Raw genomic sequence first — 22,451 nt, forward strand, 5'->3', positions numbered from 1 at the left:
AGGCTCGTTAACTGCCGTGCTAAGAAGTAGCAGGTTGATCCTGAGGATGGTGGAGCCCATCAAGAATTTTGAGCAGCACAGAGACAAAAGACAATGAGGGAAGACTGTTTAAGCAAAATGAGGAAGATCTTCTGACAGTGATACAGAGTGATGGTCAGGATATGCTGTCCTTGTGCAGCACTCTATGTGATGATGGGTGTTGATTACATGTGTGTGCATGCATTTGCAATAAGTGCTTGAAGGATAAACCAAAATTCCTAAAAATGTTTAACTAATGGAGGAAGGGAGACAGGGATGAAACAGTAAACTGTATAGTGTTCGAGTTTTAACCACAAAATCATATAAAAGGCGACTGGTGGAACAGGGGTAGTAGTTTTAATTAAGAAAGAATGTCCTAGAAAGAGAAGGTTAGACAATGAGGAACACGAACTTCACTATTTTAAAGGAAGAAGTAAACCTAGGAGCCACAGTCGTTCTCTTTCTTTCATTGTTCCTAGTTCTAGTTAGTCTTGTATGATAGAAACACAAAAGCAACATGAAAGTATTTTAGGAATAGCAATCTGCAGAATTAATCGAGTGGAACTTAGGTTGGCGCCAGACTCTCAGCAAGGCAAGTGCAGGCCTCCAGGATCAGGAGCTGATGTCTGAGACAATGGTTTCTATTTACTGAACACCTACTATCGCTAGTCTTCTGACCTGAGCTAACCTCATCAGGGTTTTCTGGCTGACCCCTTCATTTTTAATAAGCAAAGCTCATTCAACAGGAGACATATTTTTTTCAAGGTAAGCCCCACCCCCATCTTTTACCAAGTTTTCATCACATTGTATAATTAACTGTTAGTTCACTTAAATCAAGTTTAGACTAAATGTCAAGCCATGAAACAAACTCTGATAAGAGTACCATTATTTTGTTTCAAGATAGATTTATATTTTAATCAGAGGAGACGGATTGCTTCCTCTTCCTCAGTGTGGCTTTAAATAAGACTGATGTAAATCTTCTTCTGGGAGTGTAGCGAGGGTGATAGGAGATTATTAGAGGACTAGACATGTTTTTGTTACTTATGACATATCAATTCTACAGTTAAATATATACCAAGCATTAGAAGGATTTTTCCTAATGGTATAATAAATACGCTTCTTCTGCCTTTGCCCCTAATAATTCCCTATTTCAAGGGATGATGTGCCTAGACAACTCTTAGCTAGTTCTATAGGGTGCCCCTTTTTATTCTTCCATATTGCACATTTCCAACACAGTACTTTCTAAGCACCGTGCAATTCAGATATGCAAAGGAAAGAACCTAACTCTCAGCCACTGTCTTCCTTTTGAAATGTATTTTTGGAGAGACCTTAATTGTGAGACATCACACTACATGTGTCTGTATCTCATCCTGATATGTTTTTGATGCAAAGGATTAGAAGTAGATTGTTTACCTCCCTGATGTTATTAGAAGAGACTAATTATAGAATTTATGGGGAAAAGTTATGATTTACTTTCCAGTCTTCTCTTTCTGCCCCTCCACCCTCTCAACAATGACATGGTTTCCTCCAACACATCTTATAAGACTGAGTAGAGGTTTCCAAACTGTGTAGGACAGAAGTTAATTATGTTTATTGAATTTGAAGACCCCCTCTTTAATATCAAAAATGTTTTCAGAGCCACATGACGATAACCCAATATCTTTGAGAAAATACATAATGAAAAAAAACTACTGGACATTTAGTAATAATTTTAAATGAATTTGTATTTTATTAGTCACAATGGAATCTCCATCAGTGGGAACCATAGTAGTGCCTATATATTATGAGGCATTTTCATTTGCATTGCAGTGTTCAGTGTAAGTATAAATTTGTGGAGCCCTCACAGTGACATTGCAGACTCCCAAAATCTGAGACTGGTACAGATTCCTGATGAGCCCCTACTCATTTTTTTAACATATTACCTTATTTTCAGTATGGTATTGTATTTGACACATGAGTTGTTTAGAGGTGTAAGGAGTTTACTTGGTTTGCAAATCTCCCATGTTGGCTTGAAAAAGTTTTGTGTTTTCTCCAGTTGTTGGATAGATATGAGGTCAAACTTGTTAATTGTACTGTTCAAATTTCCTCTTGAGCTGTTAGATTTTATCTACTGTGTCTATCAGTTACTGAAAGAGTTGTATAAATGTTCCACCTTGGTAGTGGATTTCTCAGTTTCTCCATGTGGCCCTTTAAGCTTTTGTTTTATGTATTTTGATGCTATGTTATAAGGTGATGAATGTTTAAAAGTATTATATTTTCCTGGTGAATTGAACCATTTATTGATGTATATTGATTCTCTAAAGTTTTTTTTCTTTTCTTCTTGGTCTGTTTCTAAATATTTTCTCTTGGTTCATTTTATTTCATATTATTTGGCATCACATTTTGTGAGTTGGAGAGGAAGGTTTAAATATATGCCATTTGGATATGTTTCCTCTCAATCTTTCTGCTTCCTTTTGTCTTAAATATGCTTCTTTAAACAGCCTAAATCTAAATTTTGGGGGGCATAGTCTTAAAACCTTTGTCTTTTAAATTGAGATTTAAATTCATTTGTGTTTATTACAATAACTGATATATTTGCTTTTATTTCTATTATCTTCTTTTTTGCTTCCCATTTATCTTGCCTTTTTGTTACTTTCTCTTTCTTGCTTTCTTTTGGATTTATTCAGGCTTCCTGCCTTCCATTCTTCCACACCCCATTCTTTTTCCTCTATTGTTTAGAAATACGTAGTTTATTTCTGTGGTTTTAGTGGTTATCCTAGCTGTATGAAGATGCATATGTAACTTAAAGCCTAGAATTAATCTGTATTTTTACCCACATCTAAAAAATAAAAGAATATTAGAATGGTTACACTTTGATCTCGCCCTTCCAATTTAAGAAATTCTAGTCAATTGTCACTCCCCGTTTGCAACAAATTAATCATTATTATTATTGTTTGATATTTTAGTACTTGTCCATGTATCTAACAATATTTTCCCTCTTTATTCCTTCATACATTTCAAACCTTCCATTGGAATTATTTTCCTTTTTACCTAAAACACCTCTTCTAAAATTTCCTTTAGCAAGAACCTTTTGGTAGAAAATTATCTCTGTTTGTGTTTTCCTGAAAATGAACTTAATTTCCCTTTGGTTTCTTGGGGTACAGAATTTTAGGTTGACAGTTATTTTATCACAGCATACAGAAGATACTATTCTATTGTGTTCTAGCATCCACTGGTGCTATTAAGAAGTCGGTGATTGATTTAAATATCATTCCTTAGCCAATAATCTGTCTTTTCTTCCTAGCTGTTTTTAAGATCTTCACCTTTTCTTTGTTGTTCTGCAGTTTCACAGTGATATGGATAGCTGTGGATTTCTTTTTATTTTTCCTACTTTGGATTTATTGGACTTCCTAGATCTGAGGTTGTCCTGCAACATCATTAGAAAGTTGTAAACTAGTATCTGTTGACTATTGCCTCCCCACAACTGTCTGCTTATGACACTTTCTAGTACTCTTATTAGATGCAAATTACCTTTTCACCCTCACCTGCATACTTCTTAACCTCTTCACAACATTTTCCATCTCTTTGACTCTCTGAACAACACTAAAATAATATATTCAGCTATATCCTCCTGCTCAGTAATTCTCTTTTCATCTATGTGCAATACACTGCTTAATATAGTCACTAAGCATTTTATTTCAGTTATGATCATTTCATTTATAGAAGTTTCACTGAAGTCTTTTACATCTTTTCTTTCATTGTTTATGGGCTTGTTTTTACTGTTCTCATTTTTAGATTTTTAATTGCCTTAAACAGATTAAAGATGATTTCATTATTAATTAATATTTAATGAATCATCATTAATCAAAAACAATGATTTTCAGAATTGGTTTGACCATTCCAGTATCTGAAACCTGCTGTTTATTCAGCTAGTTTTTGTTCATTGAGCCTTGTTTCTCTGTGCGTTATTTACTTACTTATTTAGTTACTTTACTGTTAGCTACTCCTTTTTTTCCTAGAACTTTATCTATGGGAATTCTTTGAGACCTATGTCAGTATTAAGTCCTCAATTGTATTGGTTTTTGCGAGTTACTTGGAATATCCCTACCTGGAGACCTCTTTAATGTTATATTCTTCCTTTGAAGTTTTTCAGAACACAAACTTAATGTTTTGACATCAAAGCTGTCTGTGTAAGAAAGAGCTTTTGGTTTCATATTTTTAGGAAGAATCTTTTTTTTCCTCCACCCAGCACTGAGGTATAAACAGGCAAGTCTCTTAGCTGCCTTCCTCTACATTAGCCACATAACAAGGATATAGCTGTTTGGGACTCCTACTTTATGAGGGAGTTTCCTATTACATTTTGCATTAACGAGGTGAATCTGGGCTTTTATATCTTAGGCTCTAACCCCCTGTGAAATTATCAGAGTTGAAAATCAAAATCTCCAGTTTTGCAGAAGCCCTAAACCGAAAGCTAGGAGTGCACTTACCTCCTCAGATTCCTGTTTTCACTTCATTTTGAGACTCTGTTTTTTTCCTTTGATGTCAGCAAGATGATGTATTTTTAAAGATAATTTCTCATATTTTATCCAGGGTGTTTCAATTGGGAGAGACACTCAGGGTAGCTAATACACCATACTGCTGGAAACAGAACATATATTGTTTTATTTAATTCTCCCATCAGCCCCGTTCCATAAAGAAGAAAAGATATGTTACAGAATCAACAGTAATAATATTTTGATGTAAACCTAGGTATCCTGACTAAAAGCCATGATGACTCTTCTTCTTTTTTTTTTTTTTTTTCCAAATCTTATGGTACAGCCTCCTCCTTACAGAGCCTTGAAGAGATCAATACAGTCAATGTACCATGTAGCCCTGAATGTGTTTTGTAAGAGTGATTACTGTAAAGAGCTTAGGACTTTCTTATCTTAATTTGCATCCTATTCTTGAGGAGTGTAGCAATCAAGTAAATCTAGGAATATGATACTTTGAGTTCCTGGAATGAATATCCTAAAAACTATTTTCCTGGATCATTCTTGGGAGTAGAAACCTCTCTGTGAAATTATTCCCAGTGACAGCCTATCCAAGCCCAGCTTGTAACGTTTATGAAATGTCTGCAGTGCCTTTAAGTATGCACACATACATCACATTTAGTACTTTGCTCTTGGGCATACTGGGTTTCTTTTGGGAAATGGAAGGCATTCTGATTCTTACATGGAGTACTTTCAAACCAATTCTTTAACAATAACATAGAAGCAACCTGAGGTATACTTTGGACCATTCGAGGAAATAATATATTTATTTTAAACTCAATATCTAGTGTAAAAAATTTAGGCCTTCCCTATTAATAACATTATTTGTAATTAATGGTTTCATCTTCATCAGTGACATGCAGCTCCTGTTTTCTTCTTGTCACAGACAAAACTTCTTGGAAGCATCTAGATAAAAGTTAAATAATATATAGTGAAACTAGACTTACATTTTTTTGACTCTCTGAATAAAATCCGAAAGTCCTTCCCTCATGGTCTGTAGGGCTGTGCATACTCTTGCCTTCTGTACGCCTCTGAGCTCAGGGTCTTCCACCCCCCCTTCTGCCTGCTCTTCTCCAGTCACATGGGTTCCTCGTTTTTCACATATGTCCTTCTTTCAGGTAACTGTGTGGCTCATGCTCTCATCTTATTAAAGTCTCTTCTCGGATGTCACTGTCTCAAAGGAGCTGTTCTGCTCAACCTTTCTAAAATAGCACCTGCATCAGATGGATACTACTGGGTAACAAATAACCACAAAAGTCTCAGTAGCGAACAACAGTACATGTCTGCAGGTTGGCTGGGTGACTAATTGACCAGTCTAGGCTGAGACTGGGTTGTCGCTTTCCTTCAAGCTCTGGGTCTGTCTGGGTGTGGCTTCTCACTGCAGTGTTGGTTCATATCTGCTTCACATCTTTAATTTTGTATGCCATGGCATAGGTGCTCAGTGAATATGTGCTTGGTAAATAAGTAAAGGAATGAATAAATGTGATAGAAATTAAACGAATGAGTAGATATAATCGAAATTAAGTAAAATAATTCCCTTCGCTTAGCATCTCCTAACATGTGAAATAATTGATGTGAACCCCAGGTAATTCTGTCATGTCTTCTATTTAATTTTCATATGTTCAGATCAGAGAACAGGCACATGTTTCTCCGGCCTGGTGAATGGTCGCTGTGCACAAGAGCTTCCGGGCAGAATGACAAAAATGCAATGCTGCTGTGAGCCCGGCCGCTGCTGGGGTGTTGGAACCATTCCTGAAGCCTGTCCCATCAGAGGCTCTGGTGAGCTGCTGGCTGCAAGTTCCTCAGGACAGACAGTGTTAGGAAAATTAGTAACAATAATGTACTTTAGTGTTTCCCTTAAAGACAAGTCATGTTTGCATTCCTATTAGTGTCTTCAATATGACTTGGGTGTTTTTTTGTGAGGGTTAGGGTGGCATTGGTTATTGGGATCAGTTTTTATTATATCCATTTTGTTAATATTAGAAAATATCCTAAAAACTGATCATTACTTGACTTTAAGCAAGAAGTTTTAATAATTATCTGGAATGTCAGTATTTCAGTTCAGTTCTAAAACCTCCTAATCTTCTATCTGAAGCTTGAATAACAAAATTTGGCCTTCATTTATACTTTATTTCAGGAATGCCCTTAGCTTATAGTGTCCCAGTCCTTAAAGATATGTCCTCTCTTTTCTAATGACCTTAAAAATTAAGAATACAAGGGTAGGAGGATACGTCTCGTTCACTTTGCTATATTAACTGCTGTATACCTGAAGCTATACTGCGAAATTAAGGTGAATGAGAAGCAGTTCCTCTTGTTAATATAATATGAATAGTAAAGTACAATTAGTGTTTATCACGTAAAGGTATGTTGATAATATGTTATTATATTATCTTCATGTTATATTATAAATACTATGAAAAATAATAACACTTTTTGAAATATGCTTATAAAGATATGTATCTATATGTACTATTATGGAGAAAAAAATTAAGGCACATTCTTCCTAAATCTCTAAGCCGTGAAATTCCAGAATCGAATAGTAAAAAATTTTAAAAAGCAGAGTTAATGCATAGTATATAATTTTGGAAACTCATCGTTCCACTAGTAGTATATAATAGTAATGTCAGTACTCAAACAATTGCTTGAGCTAAATAGTTTTCACTTCTTCTTATATAGTGCCCTAATTCTGAGAACAGTTAAGGAAATAAGGCAATCACTATATTCTTGCTTCTTTTCCCTCAGCTTTGATACTTGGACAAATAATGAGCAGATTTAAAAGTTTACTAACTACTGTCTTCTGTTAAAAATCCACATTAGAAAAAAATTATTCTGAAGCCATATTAATCCCTTAAAGAGAAGAGAAGAGGTAGGAAAAATGTGTAGTACAATACTGATGGAGATTTAAGTAAAACCAAATATACAGAATGAATTACTTAAAGGTTTAATTTTCATCCATTCAAGTAAATTTCTTGCATTTACAGTTATATCTGGAATTTTATGAGTTGCACTTAGGGACATAAAATCAAAATGTATAGATAATTCTTTGGTTATGCAACTCAGTTAAAATATGGTATACATATTTTAGTTTTTTCTGAAACATCTGTATCTTTTTCTGCCACTGCTAGCATTGAAAATGTTTATTAAGATAATAACTTACTTATTCATATCATCAAGTGAGGATAACCTAAAATGATTATTACAGTACACAAATTGCCTTTATTATGCAGAAATCCATTTATTTATGGTTAACTGTACTTTCTTCTCTTTTAGAGGAATATCGCAGACTTTGCATGGATGGACTTCCAATAGGAGGGATTCCAGGGAGTGCTGGTTCCAGACCTGGAGGCACTGGGGGGAGTGGCTTTGCTCCAAGTGGCAATGGCAATGGCTATGGCCCAGGAGGGACAGGCTTCATTCCCATTCCTGGAGGCAATGGCTTTTCTCCTGGTGTTGGGGGAGCCGGTGTAGGGGCCGGGGGACAGGGGCCCATCATCACTGGACTAAGTGAGTGTTCACTTTGTGTGTAGACTCTTTGGTTTTCCACCTTAAATAATTTTATATCTAACTTTTTTTCCAAAGTATGTTTGTGTCTGGGTGTGTGTGCAGAAACTTATTTCAAGGTCTAAAACATAATATAGTAAAACAGAATCTTAGGAAAGTATTATTTTTATGCTCCATAAACTTTCTAACTTGGAGAAAAGAATGAGTGACCCAGGTTCTCTTTGAAAATAGAGATGAGAGCGTGGTAATATTCCAAGTCCAGATGACACCATTAAAGATCACGTTTTTCGGTTCCAGTGTATTTCATTTGGCGCTTGCAGCTGCCCTGATCATACACCCTTTGAATTGTTTTCCAGAACCATCTCTCAACTGAGATAAACTGAATAAGTCTTGCTCTGTGCCTATACAAATATTATAACGAAATATCTTTCTTTTCTTCGCCCTCTTTTGTTGAATAACTTAAGAAATTGAGAACTGCCAGAATTGGCATTGGTGTGCTTGACATTTAAGTTCATTCTTTTTAAAATAACTGTTCTTGCTAATAATATTTAATGATGTCCTACAGTGTTATGTTTATTCTTTTTGGCATATTGCCTATTTACTATATCTGAATATTCAACTACAAAATAAAAAAAGAAATGGAAAGCATTCAAATGTACAGTAGAACATTCCTGAAATTTTAAAAAGACACCATTATGGGCAAAGTTTCCAGATGTGTAGCTTAACAAATGCAAGTTACAACCATGTGTCTCAAGAATAGTTTTTAGATTCTCAACATTAAAGTTTTAATAAAATATAGAATAATGTGGGCTTTTGATATGTACACCTAAATAATATACTATTAAATATCCTCTTAAAAATCGACTTTAAGAAAAGTAATCCATGTTGGAATGATGAAATATCATTTGTGCTCTAATTTTTCCATAGCTATTCTGAACCAGACAATAGATATATGTAAGCACCATGCTAATCTCTGTTTAAATGGACGCTGCATACCTACTGTTTCTAGCTACCGATGTGAATGCAACATGGGTTACAAGCAGGATGCAAATGGGGATTGCATAGGTAAGCTCATGCTTCTTTAATTCTTGGTTTTCTAATAGCTTTTAGACTACAGGAACAAGTTGGGCTGAATATGGTTTTTAAAAAGTCTTTTGAAGTAAAGCTAATTTCCAAACGGTCTCTCCTGTGTGCATGCTCTTCCATGTGCTCCCTTAACCTACTGCTGAGCTGGACCACTTCAAGACTCCCCTTCCCCTTCTGGTCCTAAATGTTGTGATTTCTGTCTCTGCTTCCCCCTTTCCTTCCTTCTTAGCCGAGCAACACTGGATATACGGTGGCATCATTAACATGCAAGAGAAGGTGGAGTTTGGGAGGAAGCGGTTGATGAGTCTCTTTTTGAGCATGTTGAGTTTTAGGTGTCTCTGGTACTTAATTATAGAGGTCTCAAGCTAAGAGGAGTGTTCAGGACTAGAGTTAGAGATTTAGTAGTCAGTAACATACAGGTGGTTATTAGAACCATGAGGGTGAATATTGTCAGCCAGGCTGAACAACAGGAAGAGTAAAAAGATAACAGGAGTAGTGCAGCTGGGACCCTGTGTACCAGCAACATTAGTAATAATGTTGGAGAGGTGGCAAAATAATCTTGAAAATACATGTCACTGAAGCCTTGAAACGGTATGCTTTCAAGAGAAAAGGAACGTCAAGTGTCAAGTGCAGCAAAAAAATCAAATACAATGAGGACAAAACCACTGTTGTATTTGGCAATGAAGAGTTTTGATGATCTTTTAAGGGTAGTTTTAGGACCATGGGGATTGAACCGTTTTGAGGTTATTCTTTTATTTATTCATCTTATTAGCAAATAATCATGTATGTGTTTTGTAATTAGCATAACCCTAAATACCAGGTTTGGGTTCAGGTCTTCTGTTATAAAATATAGATGAGAGGCCAGGAACAGAGACAGGTAGTATCACAATTTTCCCAAGTAAAATTGAAAACATCTAAGTGCACTATGACTATGAAAAAAATGTAAACCAAATATGCTTTGGAAAAACCAATCATTCTAAACTGTGTACAGAGATACAAGATCAGAATGATTAAATAAAGCTTAGCCTAGGGTCCCTATATACAGGTGCACAGGTTTTGCACTGCCCAACTGTAGAGGGTACCATTCACATAATCTAAGTAAATAGCACACCCCAGGGTTGTGCAGGGTTTAACCATATGCATCAGTCCTGCCTTAGCACATACTACTTGGTGCTTGTTTAAGTGATAGACCACGTGTTTATTTTTGGAACACCAGGACATAATGATATATTTATTCTACTTATATGACTTAAGAATGATTTTACTGCCAGAAAATATGATTATAAGTATACAACATACAAAACATCCCCTCTTGCACATACATAAGCAGTTACAATCTATCAAACTGAAATTTGATTGACTATTTTTGTTTTGCTATTAATATTTGCTGTTCATGTATCGCTGCATGATTCATCAACCAACAAATAAAAATAGGCCATAAGTTTAAAATTTTCTGTAAAAATTATCCAAAGACCTCCATTTAGTTCATGTTAGTACCCAGGTGAGTTTGTAACTCAAATCCTATTTTGGAATAGTAAGAAATAATATGTTTCTGTTGAGCAAAGGTAATCTTACAGCCCTTGAAAATTAAAAGTGTTTTCTAAGTTGGAATATAAAGTACTTTTCAAGGGTAGACATTTCTTACCCCAGTAGTATCTGAGAATTTAACCATTTTGTTAATCAGTGTTTCTCAATTACTTCATTTATTTTAGGAGTTTAAAATCCTTATGAATTTTGCTTAAAAATATTCAGTCCTCAGTGAAAACAGAGGAAGGAATCAAAGTGTACAGACTGTAATATTTAAATTCTGTTCCTCTATACAAGGCAAAACAAAGGTGATCATTTGGAGGTAATAGACATTGAGACTCAGAGTAAAGGAAAAGCATGAAATATACATTTCAGAATGTGGCAGTGGTCTTTTGTGATTAGCCTAAAACTTAAAATCTTAAAATAATCCTGGGAAACAAAACAAACAAAAAAACAAATGGGATTTTAAAATCATATGGAATTGTGAAGTCACTAATAGTTTTTGGTGATTGTTTTCACTTCCGAAGAAGAAATAAATAAGTGAAGTACTATATCTTCTCTGTGTGCTGTAACCTTGGTGAGGTCCCTAAGGGGCTAAGGAAACCAAAATGAATCAGGGCTGTAAATGGCAAAATAACTGGCAGAACTGTCATAGCAATGAGGGACCTTGGGAACAGGTTCTCAAGGGGAGGAAAAGGTCCTGAAAAGTGACCCTGCTTCCCAGAAGGTTTATCTAAAAAGAGGGGGTTGGGTGCATGGTCTCTCATGTTCTTCACTAGAACAGAGCTTTACAATGACGCGTCTAGAAAGATACATCTATGACACCTTTCTAATCGTTGCATTTCGATGTTGGGTACACAGAGAATTTAAGGGATCTTCAGCATTGCCTATTGAAGGTAATGTTGCCAGTTGGACAGACCATTAGTTATGCTTGATATGCTTGCTAATGCTCTAAGCTCTGTCTTTTCTCATATTGCTTCATTCCTTTGGCTCAGTGAATTGATTTTATCAACCAAAAGCATAAATGTGAGTCTTAATGTGCTGAAGGCATCTTTGGATGAATTGAAAAAGTATTTAATCCTGTTTTCCTTTGTCGTTTTTATTTCCTATGAGATTTTTTTTTCCTCCTTTACCAGAGAGGGTTTAATTGCATTCAGTCTGAGTGTATATATCAGTGAAGCTGGTGAGTTTGGTAGAGTACAGTTCCTCTTTTAAGAACATCTGTGAAAGGAGTAATCTGTCTATTAAAATGGTAAACCTGTGAATTGACTTTATTGTTGTGTTCTCCAATTTAGCTGAAATTGTATATGTTAATGGCTTCTCATGTATATGAAATGGCAAGTCACTATGCCTAACCAGTCAGCCAGGTTTTTAACTCTGCAGCATTCAAAATAATATTTAGTGGGCATTGCTGAAATAAGATGAATTAAACTTTTTCTAACACTGGCAAACTTGATTTCTCTGGGATTTGACTAATCTTCACTGTCTAGTCAGTTGTTTGGTTGTGCAGTCCTTGAATTCTGTGATGGGTTTGCATTTAATCAAGGCTTAGAGAACCTGAAGGAAAGCAGTGATGTTTCTCACACTTGGGACCAGAACTAGTATTTGCGTAAAACTTGGCTTCGTACAAAAAAATCCCTGTGCCAATTTTAAGATCCTAAAGAAACCAGAAGCTACTGAATGTAATAGACTTTGTTTTACTTAATTTCCATTTTTTACCCCATCCTTTGTTTTTTACTTCAAAATATTATCCAAGCCTTGATACATAGTTACATATATATAGTTGAGTTCACAAAAAATAATTAACAAAAAATTCCATAATTTGTCTCTTTTTTAAAACTAGTAGAAGTGTCAACATGTAATATAAATATATATCTTTAAAAACCTTTAATTATCTTCTGATTCTGTACTAAGCTTTAAAGAGGCTATTAACTTGCCCAGATTACTTAGATAATAAGCATTTTCTAGTGTATTGGAACCGTGGCTGTGTCTTTCCCAAGTCCATGGTTTTAATCATTGGGCATTACTCAGATTGAAAAGTTGTTATTTCTTGATTAAAGCAAATTCCCTTGTACTCTCCAATAGGTGTTATTTTTGTAAATCTCCAGACTGGCCTCTGTAGTTGAAGAAAGGAATTTTTATTCATTTATAAATACTCTGATATTTAGACTATTACCACTGACTGGCCTTCTCTCAAATTTGGGAGGCCTAAATGTACTTTAAACAAACATTTCTAGAAATGGAGTGAAGTCTATAATGGTTTCTTTTGCTACTCACAGATGTTGATGAATGCACATCGAATCCCTGCACTAATGGAGATTGTGTTAACACACCTGGATCCTATTATTGTAAATGTCATGCTGGATTCCAGAGGACTCCCACCAAGCAAGCATGCATTGGTAAGGCAGTTTGCTTTCACATATGATGATGTTCCATGAAATATAGTGACCCAGGCTGTTGAGGTTAAAAATGAATTTATTAAAATAAGACATGGAATGAAATAAGTGCTGTTACATTATTACAGATTTACTTTATGCTACCCTCAAAGTGCTCTCTTCAAACATAAACACTTTTTGCATGTGTAACACAGGCAACGTGGTATCTGGCTTCACAAAAAAAAAATTCGGTTTCTCTTCCTTCCCTAGAACACAGCTTCCTTTCTCCAAGTAACATCAGTAGCATTACTGCTCTCTGATTAACGGAGCTTAAAATTTATTGTCGTTTTCAACTACTCTTTCTTTGTACCTCACACATAGTCGGACACCAAATCTAACCTGCTCTTTTTTTTTTTTTTTTTGCGGTACGCGGGCCTCTCACCATTGTGGCCTCTCCCGTTGCGGAGCACAGGCTCCGGACACACAGGCTCAGCGGCCATGGCTCACGGGCCCAGCTGCTCCGCAGCATGTGGGATCTTCCCGGACCGGGGCACGAACCCGTGTCCCCTGCATCGGCAGGCGGACTCTCAACCACTGCGCCACTAGGGAAGCCCCTAACCTGTTCTTTATTCACAGTTTCCTTGCTATGCCCACCATCCTCGTCCAAACCTCTCCCTCACTGCTGATTCATCCCAGAATTCTTTTAGCAGATGACTCTGCTTGTCTTCTTTTTCATTTCCTATTCATCCCCTGGCAGTTACTTGAATCACTTTATTCCAGCAATTTTTGTCATGTAGCTCTTAATCCAGATATTCTGTAGTTACTTCACTCTTACTCAAATCCTTGCTGACTTTTTTTTAAATTAATTTTTGTTGGAGTATAGTTGATTTACAATGCTATGTTAGTTTCTGCTGTACAGCAAAGTGAATCAGTTATATATATACATATATCCACTCTTTTTTTAGATTCTTTTCCCATATAGGTCATTACACAGTATTGAGTAGAGTTCCCTGTGCTATACAGTAGGTTCTTACAACTTATCTATTTTATATATAGTAGTGTGTATATGTCAATCCCAATCTCCCAATTTATCCCTCCCCCTGCTTTCCCCCTTGGTAACCATCAGTTTGTTTTCTACATCTGTGACTCTGTTTCTGTTTTGTAAATAAGTTCATTTGTGCCATATTGTTTTTGGATTCCACATATAAGCGATATCACTCGCTCTGACTTTTAGGTCTTCCACCCCTATGTCAGAAGCAACTGCACCGGTAATTCCAGCTGCACTGTCCACCCTTTCCTACATTCACTGCACATCCATTTCATTTTTCTCTTTCTTTCCCTCTTCAGCTATTATAAGTGAGGGCTGTAAAACTGCATAAACCTACGTATCCAAGAAAAAAAGCTATAGTGAGAAATGAAAATTTTGCTGAAGAAGCAACACGATCTTGAATATTACATGTAAAAATAAACTAGATATTTAAAATTACATTTATTGTTTTATTGTCTTTGTCTATAATTATTTTAAAAGACTAATATTTGGCTATTGTTAATTTTCCCAGACATTGATGAATGCATCCAGAATGGGGTTCTTTGTAAGAATGGTCGATGTGTGAACACAGATGGAAGTTTCCAGTGCATTTGCAATGCTGGCTTTGAATTAACTACAGATGGAAAAAACTGTGTTGGTATGGAAATTGCCTGCTCCCTTGCAAAATATTTTTTAAAGGATATACATTTTTATTTAGAACCATATATACTATTTTCATGAAAGCTCACACAACACATATGTGAGAGTTGTTCAGATGACTTAGGTAAAATATAAATACATTTAACATAAGACTGTTAACGTGAAGGGACAGGTTTTTTGGAAATGTCATAACAAATGAATAATTTACTACTTCTGGAAATTTTCTGTGTGGCATATGTTTAATTGTAAGTAGCAGCTGTTCTTTGTAATTATTAGCACCTACTGTATTTTGAATGTTGGGGTTATAACACTGACAAAATAGAAAAGGCCCACCTCCAATCTGGGGAAACATAAAAAAGTTTGACATATGTGATAATCAAATCTCTAAATTTTGGTCCTGGTGATGTCTAACAGTGTAGTAAATATCAATACTCCACAGAAATATTCTATTTGCACAGCAACATGTATTTCACCAACTAATGAAAGTCCAGATCATTTCACTTGCAGTGAGGTTGTCATTGCTTTATTCTCTCATACAATATAAACATCCCCTGAAATCATATTAACTTTTTTGGTCATCAAAATAAAACACTACTCATGTGGTTTTAATAGAAACTAAGCACAAAGGTTCCTTAATTCTTTTTCTTTATGTCCCTTACACTAAAGGTCCTTCATGTTTTCTACACTATTTGCCCTCAGTCAGTTGGCATTCATAAGAAAAAAAATCCATGACCACATGCCTCACTTATGCAGTAGAATATGACTAGTGATTGTTTGTAGAAAGAGGGGGAACTGGTTTCCTCAAGGCCAGTGGTGTAATTCACATTCTCCTTCTGCAGATCATGATGAATGTACAACTACCAACATGTGTTTGAATGGGATGTGCATTAATGAAGATGGCAGCTTCAAGTGCATCTGCAAACCAGGATTTGTCTTGGCTCCAAATGGGCGTTACTGCACTGGTATGTATGGCTTTGAGATAGGAAAGTAACCATGATTGAAACCATCTTTTTTATTTAAATCAATCATGCAAGAATTACTTCAGTTTCTTCATGTGGATTTTGTATTATTCACATCTCTTGCTAATTCAGTACGGCAGGTGTCTGAAGTTTCCTAGAAAAACATACACTAAATATGTGGTTTATGGAACACTAATATCTTTACAAAAATAATAATGGCATAGGAAGAATTAAGGGAATAACAGATTGGTTCTAGCAAGTCTTGGAAAAACAATATAGAAATAATTTCTGTCTACTCTTTGCCTCAATAAAAAAGAGGAAGAAAAAAATCTTGTGTTCTCAGAGCTAGATTTTCCACTGTCATTCATTACTGGTTTTGCATTATATCTTTTCCATAAGCTAATCCACGGATCATTTGTTACTATATCATTACCTAAAAATCTTAGATTGATTTCGTGAAGAAGTAATTTGAATAATCCTAGCAATTGTTTTGTTTATAAAACCCTTTTGAAGGCCGAGCTCTAGCGATAACTTTAGGAAGCAAAATGTATGACTCTTGGAAATAAATAAGACTGTATTATGTTTATACTCACCATTGGAATTTAGTAAGATGGAACAAATTTTGCAGTTTTACTTAAAAACAAGTTATTTACAGTTTTCTTCTTTTAGACAAAATTAACTCCATGAATGCTTTCTGCCTTCAATTATACAAACTTATCTGAATACCAAATAATACTCATAACCAATCCCTGTAATTTCAGTGAAATTCTGGGGACAGTAGAGAGTGAAAAATCAAGCCCAATTCTTGTATTTCTGAATAAAAGTAGTTTCTTGACTATTCAGGAAAGGGGAGTTCAGTATTAAATAGAAATATTATAGCTTTGCTGATTGAACTCATGCATGGGATGTCATCTCAAGGTTAGCTGACTTGGATTAATCACAGGATATGAGATTAGCATTCTGTTCCAGTGTGTAGCATGACATTACAGCATGTAACATTTTAGCATTTCTTAAGAAACTTAAGTACACATATAAAGATCACCTAAATCTCACCAGTTCCTGCTTTATTGAACTTTTTATTAATATTTTAATTACAAATGCTGTAATCCATACATTTTGAAATGCTCATGATTTGGCAGCCCCATGTTTGGAAGGCTGTTTCCCTTTGGGGGAAAACCATTTAATGGTGGATTACAGTTCATAAATTCAAGCAATTGAATTGAAAATTACAAGGGAGACCCCAAATTATTTTGTTATTATGAACTAATTGAATTAAAATTAAAACAGCATCTAGTTAGAATTTTATGTGTGTGTAACTAAAAGTTAAATACAAACACTGACCTCAGTTTGAAGAATTTGTTTCACTTAACTAATTTGAGTTAAATATCATTTAATATTAAGCTGAATTGCCAAATAAATAATGAAAAATGAATTTGTGAGACTCTTCTAAGTGGTAAAATGAGGCAACTTTCACTCAGTCTTTCTGAAAAATATGTTTGAAAGAATTGCATTTGTGTATAAGATTTGTTGTCACATCTGTGTGTTCATCCACAAATTATAAAATTGAAAACAAAATGTTGATAATGTAGAGTGGTGGCAACAGGTGAACTCTGTAGTAAAGTTAAATTTACCCAGTAATGGCCCGGCTTGTGTTTCCTTCTGGGCAGATATTGATGAGTGCCAGACCCCAGGAATCTGCATGAATGGGCATTGCATCAACAATGAAGGGTCCTTCCGCTGTGACTGTCCCCCAGGCCTGGCTGTGGGTGTGGACGGACGCGTGTGTGTTGGTAAGTGAAACATTCTGTAATGGCCCCACTGACCAAATGATCTTTGAAAAAGGGATAAAGATATATCCATACAATGGAATCATATTCAGCCGTAAAAAGGAATGAAGTAGTGATACATACGAAAGCATGGATGAACTTGAAAACATTACACTAAGTGAAAGAAACCACACATAAAAGACCACATAGCGTACGACTCCAAATGAAATATTTGTGAAAGTCAAATCTGTGGAGACAGAGCAGATTAGTGGTTGCTTAGAGCAGAGAGGGTGAGGGTGGTGGGAGAAGGGGTTGATCACCAAAGGCATTTTTGAGGTGGTGAAATGTTCTGAAATCAGCTAGGATGATGATCAACTCTGTGAATATGCTAAAAACTATTGAATTGTACACTCTAAAAGAGTGAATTCTTTGTATGTGAATTATATATCAATAAAGTGGTTTAAAAAAAATGGACAAAGAACCTGGCTAGCTCCCTTCAGAAGCCTCTGATGAGATGCAAGTCAGAAATGCTGGAGAAGGAAAAAAAAAATTGTCCTTTACCAGCATTCTTCATAGTGTTAGATAACCACATCTCTAAATACAATGGATTTATATTTTATAATTAATAACAAATAAGACTTGAAATGGGTACTGTAGTTATATCTAAATAAACTCTTGTTTTTAGCCCAAGAAAATCTATTTATTTATTTATTTATTCCATCTGAGTTTTAAAAATGTTTTTAAATTTTATTTTTATACAATTTTAAAGGTTACTTTGCACTTACAGTTATTACAAAATATTGGCTATATTCTCCATGTTGTACAATTATCCTTGAGCCTATCTTATACCCAACAGTTTGTAGCTCCCACTCCTCTACCCCTCTATTGCCCTCTCCCCCTGCCCCCCCCTGGTAACCACTAGTTTGTTCTCTATATCTGTGAGTCTGCTTTTTTTCCCAAACAAAATTTTAAATGTAAATAATTTATACAATAGAACTTCGACGTATATCAAAAGCTAGAAATGTTTCTAAATAGTTATTCTTCATCACTGTGTAACTAATGATAGAAACCTGGGAAGAGTATGAGAGAGAATGTATATTTTATTTGAAACCATTCAGAATTCCTCTTGGATACTTTTGAGTTACCAGGCATCAGCTTTAAAGAGGCAGGTAAAATGAAAATGTCATTGGCATTTCGAAACCCAACCAGCGTGTCCTAATGATAGCAAGAGCAGAGTGATTGTGTTGTAAAAATACGTTGAATGCCGTATTCTCTCCAAAGCACTTTCATGAAACTTCTAGGGTGAATTAGCCATTGTGCACCATCTGTTTTCAGGTCACATAGTAAAAGGCAGACATACTCACTGGTTTAAAAGTATATTTGAGAGAAATGAAATTCTTTCTCAGACATAGTTGGTTTTACTTTATTCTTACCTATGGGAATCAAAACATTTGGATTCTGAAGGTTAAAAAAAAAAAGAAGCAACAGCAGATGGAAATAATCTGACCACTTAAAAGTTTCATCCACTCTATCCAATCTAGGATTTATTTCAGCTTACAAGATTGTCAGCACTTGTTCAGGGCTATTTCAAATACAGTAACTAGAAGAATGTAGCTCCTTGCTGCTTAGAGAGCTAAAATATTTTCAGTTGCTTTTTTCCTTTATCTAAATGATTTTGCTGAAACCTATGGTGAATACAAAACCAGTTTTGGAGGGAGAAATGATTTTTCTTTTAAGCAACTGACATATAAGTAGTTGTTAGGAATTCAGTGTTCAAACACAAATATTCCTTCTCTTGTCCACATACAGAAGAAGCATTAGAAATTTTTGGGAAACCTTCTCCTGTTTTTCACAATTGTGGTTACTTAAACTTTTAAAAATAAAAGCACTATTTGTTCTGTGTGTAAAATTATATATTACTGTTTCCTTAACATGTTAGATATGTTTTCTTCATGTCTTCTGCCTTTTGAAATGCTTTCAGATGCATTGATTGTTGAGGTTAGAAATGAATCATTACTATGAATTATTATTAGAGTTAGCACTTTAACTTTAGATTTTGTTTGTTCATTTTTATTTCCCTAGATAGTGAGATGTGGGTTTTTATTTTCAGAAAATTAAACTACTATTGTAACTAGTATGTTGAACAAGCATGACTCACAGGCAGAATATGAACAAAAGGCAACTGTATTTTGTTTTCTTCAGTCCTTTAAAAATACATTTTTAACTATTCAATGGGAGCAGTTTATCCAATAAGTAAGGGAGAAAACTCAGGCACCCCCTTACTTTACTATTTTTAGATAACAAAAATTTATATGACTACTTTAGGTAATGAAAATAATCTGAATTTAGCAATTAGAATGTCCAGCATCATATAATAGTTAATATTAGAACTTGATTTGAAGTTATCACTTCCAAGCTCAGACCTTCGTGAGGAAGACATTTCTGACTCCACAGGCTCAAGTGCAGGAGGAAAGGTGAGAAGGCAGAAGCAGTGACAGTGTCCTAGGGTGGCTTCAAGACTTCTGGGCTTCACACGAGTTTAAAGCCAATTTCTTCCTCGTGGGTGATTTCATGATTTTGTCAGGGACGTTGGCCTGCCCTTGCCGAGATGCAGACACTGCATTTTTCTCCTGGTGGCCACTCCTGGCTCAACGTCTTGTCTTTCTGCAGTCCACTTGAGACAGAGATCTAATGGTGTCTCATCACCCTCCATGTAGTTGTTTTAGGAACCTCTCTTAGTGTGGCCCATGTCTCATCCATAGGACATGCCACCCTTTGCCCTCTGAACCGAGTGAATAGAGGTTCTACAGTGGGAATAGCAGCCACTCTCCTCTGTGCGCTACGTGTCCCTGACAGAGTTGGGTACAAAGCTCTTCAAGTTGCTCCCTGCGAAGCTCTGCTCTCTTGACCAGGGGTGAGGATGGAAGCATGCCCAACTTGTCATCTGGCTCTTCCAAAAAAATCCTCCTCAAAAACTCTTCTCTTAATTGCTATTCTCCAAATTGTATCCTCGGCATTGGGAGGGGTTTAAGGACCTGGCAACCAATTTTCCATCTCTACTTCCTTCAGGATGGAGTCTCAAAATTCACCTTGTTATATGATATTTAGCACCATGGGATTTCAGCTTAAATTTCCGTTTTAACATCCTGTTACGTTAGTATTTCAATATCTTCATGAACACTGTTTGACAGTTCTGTCAGGTAAAAGGTTAATTTTTTTCTTTACCCTAGTTCTGCTATTTACTAGCTATGAGGCCTTAGGCAAGATACATTACCTCTCTGTGCCTCCTTTGCTCACTGGTTGTTTTTGAAGATTAAATACGTTAACATTAGATGTATTTGTGTAAAGCTTGAATGATGTCTGACACATAAAACATGCCCAATAAGTTAACTATTACAATTATTACTGTTTTGTTAAATCGGAATAGTGATGTTATATTAAAAATAGTCTTAGAGTTGCTGCTTTAAGCTATAAAGAAAAGTTGATACTAAAGAATGAAAAATACAGTTAGCATCTTGTGTCCATACCGATTTTACCTTTGGTAAAGATAAAGTATGATAATTCCATGAAAAACTCCTTTAGCAATTCCAATTTTTAAGAAAGAAAAGACATGGAGAAATTTGATAACATACGGAACAGGTATAGCTTAGGATTAAGTCCCCTCACCGACCAAAATATTCATGTGAGCATGTTCTGATGGTGCTGCTGGTATCGGTGCCTGTAATTCTGTGCACTGGGGACAGTGGCTTGGTTACATTGAAGAGAATAATGTGAACTAAGGTTGCAGTGTGGGGTCTTTGAAAAGGAAAAAGTCAACTGTCTTCATTAAAAATAGAAGTGAGTACCATAGGTTTTTTATCAACTTGCTTCTAAAAATTGTTCCTGGCTTATGTTCTCAACATGAAAACAGAAATAACTTTGACCATTCTATGATGCCTTTTGAGATAAGTGGTACCATGCTAAGAACTCACAAAAATCTTATTGAAAATCATGAACTATGTGGTATTTGTGCATATTTGTCATTGTGTTGAGTTCTATTCTTATGTGTAACTCAGAGCTGACTGCCAAACCAGGCCATAGCAGAAGCAGAAAGGGACAGCACGTCCCCTTCCCAGGGTTGGTGTGGTAAAATCTTATGACCTTCTTCTATCTGAGCATACACAGATCTCATTGTTTAATGCAGCCACACATCTCATTGTTTTAACGGGAAACATCACCACATCGTAAGACATAGGTGACTCACTTTGCATAACAAGCAGATAAAGTTATTTCCAACAAGTTATGAATAATTATAGATATTTATAATAATGGTTATCTCTTTGATGGAATTGCCATATCAATAGACTGTTTAAAAGCTCTACTGCTTCTCTGGCCTGTATGATGATCTGAGTTTCTTTATAGTTCACCATTTACCATCTCATAAAGTTGTATCATATTTTATGAGAATTTAGAATGAGAGAACTAAGCAGGATATGCTTCTTTGGGGTGTAACAGGACATAGTAGAAAGAGGAAAAGTTTTGGAGGTCACACAGCCTGAGTCTGAATCCCAGGTCAGACAGTGGATAGTCTACAGCTTTGAGGTACTTATATAACCCCTCTGAACCTCAACCTCCTCATCTATAAAAAGTGGATAAGGGGGCTTCCCTGGTGGCGCAGTGGGTGAGAGTCCGCCTGCCGATGCAGGGCACATGGGTTCGTGCCCCAGTCCAGGAAGATCCCACATGCCACGGAGTGGCTGGGCCTGTGAGCCATGGCCGCTGAGCCTGTGCGTCCGGAGCCTGTGCTCCACAGTGGGAGAGGCCCGCGTACCGCAAAAAAAAAAAGTGGATAATGATCACTATCCTATGGAGTTGTTGACCTGAATGTTCAACAAGATAATGTCTGTAAAGCAACACGCACAATGCCACAGATACATAGTGATAGTTATTGCATATTACTTGTGTAACTGGATTTATTAAGAGTCTGCAATGATTAAAACATAGTCACAACAGTAAATTGGGGGTTGAAGAGAAAGGTCACCTAA

At 35.8% G+C, this 22,451-nt stretch overlaps 1 protein-coding gene across 1 annotated transcript in view; it reads left to right on the forward strand.

Moving 5' to 3' along the window:
* The window catches only part of FBN2 (fibrillin 2), a 228,716-nt gene that overhangs the window by 114,961 nt on the left and 91,304 nt on the right, over window positions 1–22,451 (forward strand). The window contains exons 9-15 of the mRNA XM_082621174.1: window positions 6,153–6,305; window positions 7,797–8,030; window positions 8,955–9,092; window positions 12,920–13,039; window positions 14,575–14,700; window positions 15,542–15,664; window positions 17,329–17,451. Of these exons, the coding sequence (XP_082477300.1) occupies window positions 6,153–6,305; window positions 7,797–8,030; window positions 8,955–9,092; window positions 12,920–13,039; window positions 14,575–14,700; window positions 15,542–15,664; window positions 17,329–17,451 (1,017 nt within the window). The remainder of the gene's footprint in view (window positions 1–6,152; window positions 6,306–7,796; window positions 8,031–8,954; window positions 9,093–12,919; window positions 13,040–14,574; window positions 14,701–15,541; window positions 15,665–17,328; window positions 17,452–22,451) is intronic.

The sequence above is a fragment of the Mesoplodon mirus genome (assembly GCF_964341445.2).
Source record: "Mesoplodon mirus genome assembly, chromosome: 5".
Lineage (NCBI taxonomy): Eukaryota > Metazoa > Chordata > Mammalia > Artiodactyla > Ziphiidae > Mesoplodon > Mesoplodon mirus.